Genomic DNA, 16,058 nt, shown 5'->3' on the forward strand with positions numbered 1-16,058 from the left:
CCTCTGTTGTCCTTCCACACAGACGAAACCAAAAACCCATCTGGCCATCTCAAACGCGACTCGGAGGGTTTCAACCATTTTTGGACAGAGTCCATGTCTCAGAAGCATATATGAGCACTTTAAATGGGTCTTTAAAAGTAGCTAATGCGTAAAGGACTTTAAAACAATGAAATTTCCTTGGCCTGTAGTAAGACCGGTTGGGAACAAGCAGTGTTGCTCGTAGCTCAACATGTTATATGTTATTGTCGGACCTGACTTTTGACTCTCGATAAGACTTTGCAGCCATAAGCGCTATTTGAAGAGATACTTACCATACCCATCTTCCGGGCTCAGAACCTTGACGATTACAGCACTGTGGATCTTTCCGTTCCAGAATCCTTTTCCCCTTAATTCCTAACAATATCTTTTACAAAAGGAACAAGTCGATATTGTCCTATCTAGGAGTAACATCTGGTAGGCGATATTCCACACCGTAATACCCTAGTAATCTCTGCACATTAACTTATCTTCCTTTGTGAATATTGGGGAGATGATTCCAAACGGCAGTCCAGTAGTCAACACGGTAGCGGCGCCAATCTCCACACAGCTGTGAACCGGGGTCCAAATCCCGTCCTAGGACTTCCCCATACGCAGGACTGACTATCCAGCTCCGGAAAAAATAAAGTCAAGTAAGCCAAAAAAGTAAACTAAAACCTCTCGAGGTTGTAGTGCTAAGGGAGATTCAAAGATTCCAAAAACAAGCAATCGTTTCGCTAATTCACAACACAGAAGCTAATCGATGAACTTTTTGTCCGAATGCTACTCTTCATTTTTTTTTTTTGCCCACTTTCAAATAACATCGGTTATTCCGTGTTTTATTTTAATAAATTTTAATAAAGCAATAATTAATCGCAAAACCATGCAAACTTTTTCGTCAGCATAAACAAACTTAAAAAGCTCACGAGCGTTACGAACTGTCACTTCCCTACCGTTACGTACGCAACTGTCAAACGCGAACTGACAGCACCAACCTGCCCTTCTACAAAGTTCTTGCGTACCACCACACAAACAACAACAGAAAACAACTTCTCCTTCAATAGCAGCTCTGGAATTAATCGCTGCGTTTGTTATTTAATCGCAAACTCTCGAATCAGCAGGGTCTTTCCACTTCGGACGTTGCATTTCGACACAAGTGCATCTGCCAGGGTAAGTAACATTGCAGATTTTAGCAAAGCATCACCCCACACCCCACACGGCATCGATCCTCTAGCGTTGTGCAAAACAAGTTCTGACCTTCGCGATCACGAGATAACCACCAGGAAACCTGTGTGTGTGTAGAATTAGGGCGTAAATGCGCGTTTAACCACATCGCTTTATCACACTCTCCGATATGTGCGTCACAAGTTGGTGCAGTCGGGAAACAAAGAACTGCACGATCATTTCCTTCCGCGATCCGTGCGTGTGAATCATCGTGTGTGTGTGTGTGCGCGCCTAGGGGGCGTTTTGTGCTGATCGTGTTGTGCTTTCTTGTTCCAGATTCATTATCATATCGAAGGTGGTGTAGCCAACCAATCGCTCCATCATGACGATTCCGACGATTTCGTACAAGCAATTTGGTGATGATATTGCTCGTCCTGTGGCACCGGTTGGCACCAAACGATGGATCGTCCTGTACATAATGGTCACGGCAGTACTGCTAACCTCTCTCGCCTGCTGGAACAATCTGTCCGGAGGAACGTTGGTAGAAATCTTTCAAGACGATGGCAAAGATGAACCTCCATCCCACACGGAGTACGCCAAAATGGCCCGCTATCTTGTGCATAAAGCCGGTAAGTCGATGTTCGGTGATCGATCGCGATCATCTGCTTTTTTTTCAATTATTTCCATTTTAAACATGATTTTTTTTTTCTTCTTTGCTTTCGCATCTTCCTCAGAATGGGTTTCGATGGGTTCGCTGTCGACGGTGGACGCCATCAAGGGTTTCCCGATGGTAAACATAATTTCGGTTGCGGACAGTGCGCGAGGCGAAAAGTCTACCGGTGTGCTGTACTTCTACCTGACCATGCTCGACTACACGGCCCAGGATCTGCACAAAGACAACCGGCTCACGGTGATGCTGACGCTCGACCAGGACAAGTACTGCACGAACAACGGTATCGATCCAATGGAACCGACCTGCGCCCGTATCATGATCTCGGGCCGTGCGGACAAGCTCGAGAACGGTACCGCGGAGTATGAATTCGGTTCGAAGGCCATGTTTAGCCGCCATCCGGCAGCCCAAAATTGGATTAAAAGTAAGTTCGGTCAGACCGGTTGAAGTGTTGGAATGTTTCCAACGCTGTTGCTCTATCGATGGATGTTTCCAACCGAAGGCGCGGGAAGTTATCTGTTTTGCACAACACTAATCCCTACTTAAACACTTGTATCATCGCGTTTCAGCCGATGGCCACAACTTTTTCCTCTGCAAGCTGAACATCACGCAAATCGCGGTACTTGACTTTTACGGTGGTCCACACTACGTTACCGTGGAAGATTACATGGCCGCCGATCCCGATAAGCGCAGCGTTGCCGCCGACGACAACAGCAACGAACGCCCAATTCCGCCCCGTTTTTCAACATCCACCCCGACCTATTGAGAATATCTCGTTATTGCGAAAGGTGTTGCTGTTAATGAAGAATAGCGATTATGATGCACGGCTGTCCGTGTTGTGGTTGATAGAAAAGAATTAAGAGATAAAGAGCGAGAGAGAGAGAATTGGCAGACTGTCTTAGCAAAAAAAGCCCACAATCAGCCCAGCGAAAGGTCGAATGCACAAAGAATGCATTTCAGCATAGCTGTGCACCTTTCGGCAGCACTTTCCACACGAGATAACGCGTGACGATCTCGCTCGCATGCATTGAAAACGAAAGCAAAGCAAATCGTTTGTGATAATGATTATTATTTCAGCAACAGAACAGCGTGAGAATAGTTAGTTAGGAAGGAAGCGGGATGGAATTTTAACAACAAGTTTTATACATACAGATATTTACAATCGAGTGAATAAAAGGACATATCTGATTGCAGATTTTCTAATATTTTACATAAAACAAACGGTAGGATTGTTTTTTTTTTCTTTAAATTTTGGGAAATTCTATGGCAGCTGGGTCAGGTCAGGAAAATCAAATACGCTGTGAAAAATATTCGATTTTTTGAAAGAATATTTATCATGCTCAATATCACTCACGATGCTGTTTTAAAATAAAATTTAGAACGATTTTTCTCAAAACATTTCGAAAGTCGTGCAAACACTACTTAACGAACAATTTTTCCTTCGTTCTGGCAACACTGCTATCCATCCATCGAGACTTTCGTTCAATTTTGACAGTTCTATTGCGCGGGTATTTTGCTTCCATTTCGAACAAAAAAAATCAAAACAAAACATCACAAGTGAATTGCGCGGCCAAAAGCCGTTGTATCTCTGCCGCACGAACAATCCGAGGGAAAAACAATGTTCGCGAACAAACCGAAACAACCCAAACCGGACGAAGGGGACGCCGTCGAAGAACCGGACCCGGAACACCTGCAGGCACTGTCCGCCAGCTTTGGCCACACCGCATTCCGTCCGATGCAGTGGCGCATTATCCGTTCCATCATCGTCCAGCGCCGAGACAATTGCGCCATAATGGCCACCGGGTACGGCAAATCGCTCGCCTACCAATACCCATCCGTCTACCTAAATCGGCTCACATTCGTCGTATCACCGCTGATCAGCTTGATGCAGGATCAGGTACTGTCACTCAATCTGTGCAACATTCCCGCCTGTCTACTCGGAACGGCCCAGCGACAAAATCCGGTTCCGGAAATAAAGGCAGGCCAGTATCGTGTCGTCTATCTCACACCCGAGTACATAACGTCCGATTCCGGGCAGGCATTACTAAAATCGGTCGCCGAACAGCTCGCCCTAATCGCCATCGATGAGGCACACTGTGTGAGCAAGTGGGGACACGATTTCCGACCCGCCTACCGTAACCTGGGCTCGATCCGCGAGCTTTGCCCCCGCGTGCCAATACTGGCCGTTACCGCTACAGCAACACCCAAGGTGCGGGACGATATCGTAAAGTGCTTGAAGCTGGTTCGGCCCCAAATTCTCTGCACCGGCTTCGATCGACCGAACCTGGAGTTTATCGTGAGATCTAAAGGCAATTTAGGACCACTGCATGACATACGACCGCTGCTGGCAGAGAACCGGGAGGGGAGCACCATCATCTACTGCTTGACGCGCAAGCAGACGGACGAAATCGTTGCGCTACTGCAGGGCAAACGCATCGAGTGCGAAGCGTACCACGGTGGCATATCGCTCGGACAGCGGAAACGCGTGCTGGAAAACTTTGTGAACGATCACGTGCGCATCATGGTGGCAACGATTGCGTTCGGCATGGGAATCGATAAGCCGGACGTACGGCTGGTCATACACTACGGTGCGTCGAAGGATCTGGAAAGCTACTACCAGGAGGCGGGCCGTGCCGGTCGCGACGGCCAACCGGCCCGGTGCATTATGTTCTGGAGCCAGGGCGACTTTAAGACGCATGAATTTCTGCGCGCCGAGCAATCGAACACGCTGAAAGCGAACCAAGAGCAGCTGGCACGCAAGATGGCCGAGTACGTGGAGCTCCGGGACTGTCGGCGCCGCTTCATACTGGCCTATTTCGAGGGCGTACTGACGGCGGTGGACAAAGGCGAGGAGAAGCAGACAACGGCGGTAGCGAAACGATGCTGTGATAACTGTACGCGGGGCGGTGTGGCAAAGGATTGCGAGCGGTACGAGGGTTTGGATGCGGAAGGCCGATACAATTTTGGCCCCGATGCGGATGCGTTGCTCCGGGCGATGGGCGCGTTCCACGGTAGGGTAAATCTAGGCATGCCGATCCTGCTGCTGCGAGGGTCGAAGAACAAGAAGCTACACGAACGATTCTACAGCCATGCACTGTTCGGGAAGGGTAAGCACAGGGATGAGGAGTGGTGGAAGGCGCTCGGCGCACTGCTCGAACGGGAAGGCTATCTGAGCAAAACGACTGTCGCGAACCAGTACAACAGATTTGCCCAAGCCGTCTACTTCCAGGTTACACCCACCGGACAGCGGTGGCTCGATGGGAGCGACCAGAAGGACCGCCAGCTGTTGATCAAACCCACCACGACCATGTTTAAATCGCTCAAGGTGATCAAACCCGCCTCACTGTACGAGAAAACGCAGCTGCCGGTGGCGGTACGGACCAGCAAACAGCAGGACGTTACGCACGAGCTGGTCAAATCGTTGCTTAAAAAGCGTGCCGAACTGGCCACCACGTTCGAGTGTATGCCGTACATGATCGCTTCGAACGTAGCGCTCCATCAGCTTGCCACCCGGAAACCGCTGAACCTGCAGGAGATGAAAGACGCCCAGCTGGATGGATTTTCCGACGCAAAGCTGCAAAAGTTTGGACGAGAGTTTTTGGTTTGCATCCAGCAGCAGCTTAATCTGCTGCCCGGTCTGTCCCCCTCATCCGGCCACCCGTCGGCCCAGTACGAACAGCTTACGGCAACGAAATCGACCAGCTATTCGCTATGGCGCGATGCAAACAAATCGATCGCCGAGATCGCTACCACTCGGAGCCTGAAGGAGGCCACCATCATCGAACATTTGTGTGACGCTATCCGGGCGGGACTACCGTTCGAGGAGCGGGATCTTACCCGGTTAGGTGTGGCGCCGGATGTGTACGCAGCGATAGCGTCCCGTTTGCCCGCAAACTTGGACGAATCGTGTACGCTGACGTCCATCAAGGATCGATGCCCGCCGGAGATAACGTTCAACCAGGTGAAGGTTGTGCTTGTCTGGGAGCGGCAACGGCGGGCCAACGCGAAGAAGAACCGTGTTGCGGAGGAATCGATTCCGAAAGACCCGGTGAAGGATGCTACCGATAGCTTGCTGAACGACATGCTCTCCGATGACGATGAGGATTTGTTTATGAGCACAGGACAGGAAAAGCGAGCTAGTGCGACCGGTCCGGATGAAGGTAGTGGAGCGACAAGGGCAACCGAACAGACCACCGAACCGCCGCACAACACCAGTGCCATAGATGATATGCTGAACGACGACGATGACGATATGCTTGACTTTGCCGAGCTCGATCGTCTCGAGGCGTCGATGGTGGATGACATTCCGTGCTCATCATCGCCACCACCACCACCACCACCACAATCCCCATCCCTTCTTGAGCTACCACGTGGTGCAGCGCCTGTTAAAATCGCCGGCCCATTGCAAGGAAATGTCGACATACCTGCACCAAAAGCTGCCCCCAAACCTCGTACCGTTAGCTCGAAGCGTATCATCTACGAAGACGATGAGGAGGAGGATGATGATAGCGATAAAGAGGATAAGGATGCTAATCGACTGTTTACCTTCCGGTTGCCGAAACGAAAATCATGAAGACATAATGATGCTGCTGGCTGGTCTGTCTGAGATTGGGCACTCCCTTGGGTCCAACTCTCTTGAGGGTGAGGAAAGATAATAAATCAGATTCGTTTAACTATTTCCTGTCCGGAGGGTTTTTTTTTTGTTGGTTCGATCCCGCACAGACACATATTACCGAATGTCCGAATACAAAGTATCCATTTGAATGAGAAGAAACGCACGCAATCAGTGAGACAATTCTGGTCAAACATTGCTGGGGCGTGTGTGTGTGTGTGTATCAAACGGCGAGGTACTCGAGAGGTTCTTAATGTTGATTGATATACAAAAGGGAAGCAATTGATGGTGGTTTGCGTAGCATTTCCCGTTCACCGGATGTGAGATTCAATTTAAACGACGTTGAGCGTAACGGTCGTATTGAAGAAAAGACTAACCATGGACGGCGATCAAAATAAAAGTACAACGGATAACTCGATTTTTACGTTTAAAAGGCATTCTTCAAAGATATTGCCACCTGGAGTGCCAGGGTTCATTTTGAAGAGAGTTGAGACCTTAGCCAGAGTGTCGAAAATGGCTCGAAAAGTCCTCATGTTTTCGACTCTTTTTTAGTCTGAGTTGCACAAAAAATTCTATCGATCGCTTCGGAGATCAGTTGGAAGATCTACGAACGACGACCACTCAGTTTGAGTCACCAGGCTACTAACTGGTTTCCTCGTATATTTCTGTTGCAGAAAAAGCGTCCTACAATATTTTTTAGGGAGGCTAAAATCCGGGGCTTCAGGGCTGGGGTTCTCTAATCCCATCCAGACTGCTTCCCCGTACTTTGGACTGACAATCCAGCTACGGCTAAAATCAAGCCAGAAAATGGCGGGCCGAGACCTCTCGAGGTTGTCCGAAGAAGAGAATCCCGGCCGCCTATAAATTTGTTTCGCATTTACCTCCAGAAATGAGAAGATTTTATAACATCCCGAGTAGTTGTAACTGGTCATCAAAGATGTGCCTGAACTTGTCCAATATTTTCACTCAGAGAGTAAGACAAATTCAAATGCAATCCCTCGTCCGTTTTGGCCACAGCTGTATATCCTAAATTCGTTCCATCTTACGAACGCTAGCCACATTCGTCTCGGAAGCATTCGTAAGAAGAGCCACTCACAACAGCCCAACTGCAACAGAATCGAATCATTTTATGCTCAACCCGCCGGTGGTTATGCTCAATCCCTATATGCTCGTTCTCCCGTACAGCGAGTTCTCTTTCTCGTCGCGCGCGCAATACGCACGAGCGCACCCGCTGAGGGTTGGTCGGTCGGCAATTGCGTGTTGAGCGCTCGCATACGGTTAGCGTCGGTCCGCCAGGCAAGTAGCGTCGGAGCAGCTGCACCCAAAGCGCCGAGATAACGTACAGTCGCGGTAGGGCTCGGCTAGCGAGTCTCGGCGGGCTTCTGCTCCAGCCAGTCAGTGTGTTTCATAGTGCCCTCTCGGTGTAGTGACAATGCTAAAGTAAACGCTGGTGCAGTGAATTTAAACTTTGATGTCTCTGTAGCATAAGATTTTGAGTGTTGGGAAGTGGGTCCAACAAAATCAAATGATCGTGCCCGTTTCAGTGAGACTTCTTGCTGCCAAGAACCAAAAAAATCAACGTGCGTTACACTATGGGCCGGGAACAGGATCTCGGTGAGCTCGATATGGAGAACCAGCGGAAAGATGTCGAGGATGACCAGCAGCACCAGCAGCAACAGCAACAGGCTGACGAGTCTCCTGTCCACTCAAGAACGGCACCGCGAACTGACCGTCCAGTCGGCCGGTGATCTTAAGCAAACCATTCTCGATGGTCTGGAGAAAAAGGGCGACCGTGGACTGTGGCTATGGGTAAGTGTGACCCATCCCTTGCCGGCGCCGGCATGACACGGTTCCCTAATTTCGACCGGCAGTGTTCACGCAAACAATACATCTGGCCTATATGTTGCAATCGTACAATCATCGTGGACCATCCGTCGGGATGGTTAATAAATAAATCGCCGACCCCTGCACAGTATCAACTGCTGGCCATACAATGTAGGCAGGGAGGAAGAAAACCGAGCCCCCACGCCCGTGGACCAAATCTGACGCACTAGGAAACGCTCTCACTCTCGATCGATATGAAAGCAAGCGGTGGACCTGCGATGGGACGATGCGTAAAATACCTTTTTTCTCTCCGCCGTGAAGGTCGTCACCAATCCTCACTGGTGTGGTTGCGCCCCGAGTCTTTAACGACACGTTCCGAGACTATGCACGTGCCTGATAGCTGTACCCGGTGGAATGCGAGAAAGCGTTCCCAAAGCCCGAGGGCAAAGGGTGGGTCCGGTGTTCTAGCTTTACTTTCTCCATTCTAGCGCACCTGGCCACCGTCCCGCGAGTTCAAATGAGTTCAAGCGGGGGAAAGTCGTGAAGTTGATATGGGGTCGCGTTTGCAATGGCTTCCGTCGAGGCGTCTCTCTTGTTGAGAAGCGAGCCGGGCTTTGAAGTGCAAATCTAATTGAAGTACTCGGAAACAGTCCGGAAAGGGCACTCCGCTACAGTATACGGAGCAGGCCCAATAAACATCCACAAGACATTCCTTCGCAAGCTTAGCTTTAAGAAGCTTTAACATTACTACTGCTGGGGTGTCTGTGATGCAGTTCTAAGATAACAACCGATTCTAGCCGTTAAAGTTTGAGGTTTAAAATTCAAAATTTCACTCCTTTGGTTTGAAGTCTGTAATTTTTGGAGCGAGTGACCTCACCCTCCTCCGGACAGGAGATAAGCAACATTCCTCTTTACCCCTATCGGGTAAGGTCATCTTATTTGATGATTCCTCGCGCGGTGAAGATTTTCGAGGGACGACACGACGACCCTCGCACATACTATAATCGCAAACGCACTTACGCGCTGGTACGCCAGAAATGGGCTTTGAGAAACGTGCGCCACTGGCTGGAGCTAATAGAATAATTTATATTCTCACCGTAACGCGGTTAGCCACTAATTATCATCCAGGGCCCGGGAAGGAATTGCGTACCGTACCGCCTCCCGTGTATCACCTCATGGGTTGCGGTGCGCCAGACGCAAAGAATTCGTAAACATTGGCAGGTTTAACAACTGACCTTTGGCTGCGCCGGCCCTATCACGGGCGGGGCCGGTGTGTGCGAGCAGTAATCGGCGTGCAGGTGGTGTTGAGAAGGAAAACAACGCCCGAGCTGTGTGTGTGTGTGTTATCGCCGTGGTGCTGAGTACGCATTACCTAGCCGTGACGCCGTGAGCCGTTCATCTTGAATTCGAATCTGGCACTTAAATCATCCCTACGAGCACAATGGACCGAGCCCGTCCACCAACTCATTCATTCGCTATCTTTCTACGACAGGGACAAAAGACCTTTTTTATGACGCCCGGGAGCACTGTTATCAATCTAGACAAGACCGCGAGGGCACTGAAATTTAAATAGAAAGGGAGAGAGACAGAGAGAGAGAGAGAGAGAGACAAGGAAGAAGACCGGCAAAAGCGCCGGTCGGGCAAAAAGGATTTGCGTTGATTGCGTGCAAGCGAGTGGCCGGCTCGACCGAATCCGGGCACTCTGCTGAGCCTCTATCGCTTTGAACCGTGGATGGCTTATCGTGCGTTCCGAGTGTCAGCAGGGGCAACTAAGCACCATTTGGACCAAGTGTAGTGGACGGTTGCCGACACACGTCATAAATGACCTTACCCGCCGCATCGGTCCACCCTTCCGCTAGTGATGAGCAGTGAGCTCTCCATGGGCGCTCGATACGCGTTCGAATGTCACCTGGTCGCAACTGGTCGATCGGCAACGGGCACGTGCGTGCGTGTTTTGCCAAGGTTGGTGACTTTTTTTTTTGCTCAAATGGAATCGCCAATTTCTGGTGGGGAATACATTAAATCCCTTTTGCCCGAAACTGTGTAACATGCACCGCCAAACGGTTGTAATAAAGTCAAGCGCAACGGCATCGTGGCAGTTTGCATTGAACTGTTGCTTTCCGTCAAGTCACTGCTCACTGTCCGCCATTAGCATGCACGCCCGACGATCGACGATCGCATCATGGTTGCTGCTGAACGAGATACAACGATGAACGTTGATCGAAAACTGTACAGCACGCGCCATAGAGATAATGTTTCCCCGTGTGATACCTTATCTACCAGCTGGGTAATCTTGGCTTTAAAGATACCTGTAATCTGATTAGCTAAAGTGTAATAGAAATAATGTCTTATCTTATCACGGCGAACGCATTATTATACAATACTTCCACTTGAACACTTGGGCATGGCAGATACTATTTCCGTAGCGCACCAAAATGTCTACCACACATGCACCCAACCGGTGTCATCCAGAACCGTCGGATGGTCGGACGAGGCAAGCATACAGATCAACGGTATGGACCATAGGAGCTAGTTTTCAAAAATGTTATACTAACCTCTGGTGGCAATGAAAATAAAACTACTGCTGATAACGCAATAACCTTAAACTTGCGGTGATTCTACACAGTTCAAGAATTCGGTCCAAAGTCGCGTTAGTAGCAGTTAACACTGATCTGACTTGATCCTCGGGCTTGGGTACTGAATCATTGCCACCTGGAGGATAACTTCGTCTGAGACTTCTTCTTTCTCCTTTGGCGCTAGAATCTCGAAAGGTCTCGATCTGCCATCCAGATTTGATCCCTAGTCCTGACGTGAATTTCACCCACTCCGACAGATGCTCTGACGCCCGGATCGAAGATTCACAGCGGCAGAGCCATCAGCCGATAAGGAAGCTGCGTTTTATGGTCGTTCGTAAGCCGATATAGACGAGCGGCAGAAAGCGCGTTACTAGTTTCTTCGCCCAGCTATGAAGCTGATACAACAAATCTGCAAACGGAATTCCTTGACTGCGTTTTGTCCATGGGTGCTCCAGATCGATTGGTGCTTTGCCTAGATTGCCAGTTAGGTGAATCGCTAGGACACAAGACATGAGGAATTTAGACCAAAGTTGAACAAGTCGCAGACTATCCTATATCACACAGATCAGACTCTGTATCGATCCGAAGGGCATTAAGAAGCTTTCACCAAGCAGCTCAGCGTATTGTGCCATATGTACAGCTTCCATGCTCTATCCTATCCTATTCCTTTCCAGGGCATTATTCATCCTTTGCCTGACGCCCAACATCCTCAACGGGTTTCACGTGTCGTCCTACGTGTTTCTTGGCCAGCTGCCGAAAAACTACTACTGCATGGTGCCGAGCTGGTCGGTGCCGGCTGGAGTCACGAGGAAATACGCAACATTACCTCACCAACGTAAGTCTCTGTCCAGCACATCGAACAAGTCGCGCTTGCATTGTACCCAATTGTGTACTTCCGTTTCGTTCTTACAGTGGCAGCACGCGGAACGGTACCTGTACGATCTACACCTGGAACTATGCGCAGCTGAGCGAACTGAACTACAACGATGCGCTCAGCTACACGCAATCCCATCCGCCACCGGCAGAGGTGAACTGTCTCGCCACGGCACCCACCGCGGTTGGCACATGTTCTACGATCAGCCGGAAGGTGTATCGATCGTACCGGAGTGGGATCTCCTGTGCGAGCGAACGGCACTGCGTTCCACCGTGCAGGTGGCGCTGTCGATCGGCAAGTTTGTCGGTGCCTCCAGCTTCGGTGTCATCTCGGACAAGTACGGTCGCAAGACGAGCTTTTCGATCGCAGCCACACTCTACATCGTGGCCGGCCTGTTGACGACCTTTTCCCCCGTCTACATCCTGCTGCTGCTGGGTCGCATCGGGCTCGGCGCTTCCGCTTCCGGCGTATTTTATCCGGCCTTTGCACTGCGTAAGTACTCCATCACCTTCCAGTCGTACGTTAACGCTCAACGGTTCAAACTGGCGCTGTTCCACCTACAGTGACGGAAAACATTGGAAAACGACACCGATCGTGGATGAGCATTGCGTTCAACTTTTCCTACCCGGTCGGTATGCTCTGCCTAGCGCTGGCCGCCTACCTCATCGGTCCGTGGCGAGATCTTTCGCTCGCCCTCACGGTACCATCCTTCCTGCTCGTGATACACCTCTAGTGAGTAGCGCTACGCGTACGGCGGGTACGTCATCGAGCAGCTAACCGTCCTCGTTACGATATCTCTTCCACAGCTTCCTCGTGGAATCCCCACGCTGGTTGCTGAGCAAAGGCCGGGAACGGAAAGCATACCGGATGGTGTTCGGTCACAGTGCACCCCAGGAGCTGGTGGACAGTGCGACGGTGGCGGAAAAGAATCAGGGCGCGGATGCGGAAGCTGACCCGCCAACCGTACCGTTCGGTACGAGGCTAAAGCAATCGTTCAGCGAGTTTACCAAGCTTTACGGTACGCCGGTGCTATGCCGCCGAGCGCTCATCTGCCACTTTACCTGGTGCATCACTTCGCTGTGCTACTACGTTACCGGTAAGCTGGAGACGGGCTTGTGAAAATTTGACCCAACATAACACGTTCCCACTCCCTCATTGCAGCTCTCAATGCGGACAACTTTGCGGCGAATCGAAACGTGTACGTTGCCACCACCGGCTCGGTGGACATTGTCGCATACATCCTGTCGATGATCGTACTGGCGTACTTTGGCCGGCGCAGTTCCTCGTTCTGCTTCTTCCTGTACGCCGGCATTTGTCTGCTGGTGGTGCTAGCGATACCCCCGACCAATACGACCCTGCTGGTCACGCTCGCCATGCTCGGACGGGTCGGTATCACCGCCGTGTACGCCATCGTAACGCTACACACGGCCGAACTCTTCCCGACCGAGATTCGCAATACGGCACTCGGCATTTGCTCCACCATGGCGCACGTGGGCTCGATCGCTGCACCGTACATTACGGATCTGCTCGGTCGCCTTGCCTGGTGGATACCGACCACAATCTGTGCGGCTGTTCGGTCCTGCTGGCCGGCGCACTCACCTTGCTACACCCGGAAACGCGTGACGCCGCGCTCAAGGATCACGCCCAGCAGGAACAGCAGCGTCCCGCATCCACCGACGAGGAGATGATGGATGAGAAGGAGGAAAAATCTATTACGGGTAGCTAAGCGCAGGTGGCACCGAACGATTCGGAGGACGCGTGTGTAAGGGAGACCAGAGCAAGAGACTAACACGTAAGCGGTTAAGCGAGAGCTGAGCAGAGTAGTTTTACTTTAAGCTGTACCGATGAGGGAACCGATCGGATAGTTCCGCAGATAGTAGGCAACGTCCGTGTACACGCCCCGGTGTGCCGTTGCGCCACAACCGACACCGTACGATATTACGCCCCGCAGCACAAACTGGGTGGAAAATGGCGCCCGGCAAACGTATCCTCCACCGGAATCACCTGCAGCAGACGAACGCGAAGGTAAAAAAAAAGTTCACCAGTGTGGATAAAACCCCCCTTCCCTACTCCTTCTTTACCCCCAACTCACCTTACACGCATCGGACCTCCGATGGCACAAAACATTCCCGAGTCCGGGGGCGGTGCCACCACGGCGCCCATCATTCCAATGCAACTGTCCAGATCGAGCGCTATTACGGTGCCGTAGTGGAGCGTCTGACTGATCGGTCCATCGTACGAATCCGACCCGTACCCGAAGATGTAACACAGCTCGCCGTTCGCGGCCTTGCTGTCATCCGGCAGCCGTAAGGGTGTTTGTGGGTCGGACTCAAACCTGCGGCCAGTCGGTAGTTCTGCTCGCAGCAACGCTATATCACCGACCATCGTTACGCTGCGATAATGGAGAAGATAAATCAAATTAGTGTAAGACAATCACACTCATCGCACGGACAGTTCACTTACGGGTTGTAGCTGCGCAAAGGTGTGTCTCGACGATTGGAACGGTCGGCGGTGCTGTCGTTCAGCTGGTGCCCACCTATCTGGGCGAACATTTGTGTAAGATTTCCCTTTCTTCTGTGGAAGCCATGGAGATGATGCCGGGGGGGTGGAAAAGTGCGTGGTAAATTAGCAAACTGTACGACTACCGCTTGTGAGTACTGGTACGGTGGATATTAAATGATATTGTACAATAATCCCGATTGTACCGGTAACGAATCCGGTAGGATAATGAAGAATACTGCTGAAAACTATTTTGTAATTTTCATATTTAGTCGTGCCTATTTTACACCGATGGGACGTAAGCACTCAATAATATAATTATTCAATGTAAGAGTATTTCTCAACTGTCTTGCTTTTGTGTATCCTATCCGAAACCTTGCTAGCGAATAGCGTATGCAGTTACCACAACGGAACAATTTTAAGGTTTTACGATGTTAAGGAAACCCTAAATTGTTGTAAGACTCTATCTTACTTACTTACTTACTAATCAGGCGCTACAACCGCTTCGCGGTCTTGGCCTGCTGCAACAATCCTTGATACCGCTCACGGTTTAGCGCCAAAATGGCAAATATCCGATGAATCGATTACAAAGCAATTAGTTAACTGCTCTTCCGGGTCTCAACAGTACTGCAGATTAGGCTAACAATTGTGAGAGCCAAGAATAAAGAAGCCGACACAAAAAGTTGATGACATTCCTCCTCCTAATGTGGCACTCGAATCATCGAGTTACGAACGAAACACTCTGGAGCGACGATACGCGCAGACGCATAGGTTCGCACTCGCGCAGTAACCCCCGTGCACTTTGGAACTTTGTCAATGCCAAGCGGAAACCCCCTGGCTATCCTAGCTTTCCATCAGCTTCAACGGACATTCTGGTAAGACACCATCAGCAGTCTGTGATATCTTTGCCTCACGTTTCGCCGTCCACCGGTACGTCCATCCGGAAGTGAATGAGGCGAGGCAAATTTATGACGCATTATCACACACACACACACACACACCACAAGACGCCATGACTCTTCGCGCTTGCCGATCTTTGATGTGTCTTCAGTTCTAAAAGCTATTGACCGTCTCAAGCCATCGTTTGATCCAGGGCCGGACACGATTCCGCCTTCTAACCCGTGGTTAGATGCGACAGCGACGCCGGTCTTCACACGGCAGGACCGAAGTTCAAGTCTCATCTGGGCCGTTCCCCCATATGAGGACTGACTATCCAACTAGGAGATAACAATAAGTCTAGTAAGCCAGAAATGCCAGGCATGACCTAAGAGGTCGTTAGGCCAAGAAAGCAGAAGATCCTGAAGCGAAGTCCTGGTCTCGATTTTTCGTGACTCGTTTCTCCTGGGCACCTATCCTGCTAGCTGGAAAGCACGTAGTTAGTTCCAGTGCACGAAAAGGGAGACAAATCCAGTGCTTGCAATTACCGCAGCGTATTACATCGCCTGCGTTGAGGGTTTCGAGCTTGTTGTGTACGAACGACTTCTCGCTGCTGCCTCCAATCACCTCAACCTCCACAAACTCCGGGTTGAATTTGTCAGCCTATGCCACAGGACCATCCACTCCGGCCTCCAGGTGGACGCGGTATATACGTACATCAAAGCTGCCTTTGATAGTGTCCCGCAATCCTTGCTGCTAATCAAGCTCCAGGTTGTTGGGTACTCCATCCCAACTGTTGTCTTGGATGCGTTCATATCTCACCGGCCGATCGTACGCGGGGAAAATGGCCGCCCCATATGTTGCGTTGGCAGCCCTGCTTCTTCAGGGGTGCCTCAAGGGAGCAACCTCGGACCACTGCTGTCGTCATTTTCATCGATGACGTAACTA

The 16,058-nt window shown here is 50.6% G+C and overlaps 3 protein-coding genes and 1 pseudogene across 3 annotated transcripts; 3 read left to right on the forward strand and 1 right to left on the reverse strand.

The window, feature by feature from the left end:
- Positions 1-1,018: 1,018 nt before the first annotated feature.
- On the forward strand, positions 1,019-3,044 carry LOC118515314 (protein CREG1-like). The gene is made up of 4 exons (XM_036062002.1): positions 1,019-1,185; positions 1,516-1,808; positions 1,914-2,273; positions 2,419-3,044. Exons 2-4 carry the CDS (start codon positions 1,562-1,564, stop codon positions 2,613-2,615), a joined length of 804 nt encoding a protein of 267 aa, XP_035917895.1. The 5' UTR covers positions 1,019-1,185; positions 1,516-1,561; the 3' UTR covers positions 2,616-3,044.
- A 19-nt stretch (positions 3,045-3,063) lies between these two features.
- On the forward strand, positions 3,064-6,534 carry LOC118515312 (Werner syndrome ATP-dependent helicase-like). The gene has a single exon (XM_036062001.1). The coding sequence runs from the start codon at positions 3,468-3,470 to the stop codon at positions 6,420-6,422; it is 2,955 nt and encodes a 984-aa protein (XP_035917894.1). The 5' UTR covers positions 3,064-3,467; the 3' UTR covers positions 6,423-6,534.
- Positions 6,535-7,714: 1,180 nt separating this feature from the next.
- LOC118515313 lies at positions 7,715-13,486 on the forward strand (annotated as a pseudogene).
- An 80-nt stretch (positions 13,487-13,566) lies between these two features.
- Positions 13,567-14,287, reverse strand: LOC118515311 (transmembrane protease serine 9-like). Its single transcript, XM_036062000.1, has 3 exons — positions 14,199-14,287; positions 13,844-14,127; positions 13,567-13,739 (listed from the first exon to the last, which is right to left on the reverse strand). The coding sequence occupies exons 1-3, from the start codon at positions 14,285-14,287 to the stop codon at positions 13,567-13,569; spliced, it is 546 nt and encodes a 181-aa protein (XP_035917893.1).
- Positions 14,288-16,058: the final 1,771 nt, after the last annotated feature.

The sequence above is a fragment of the Anopheles stephensi genome, unplaced genomic scaffold, assembly GCF_013141755.1.
Source record: "Anopheles stephensi strain Indian unplaced genomic scaffold, UCI_ANSTEP_V1.0 ucontig138, whole genome shotgun sequence".
NCBI lineage: Eukaryota > Metazoa > Arthropoda > Insecta > Diptera > Culicidae > Anopheles > Anopheles stephensi.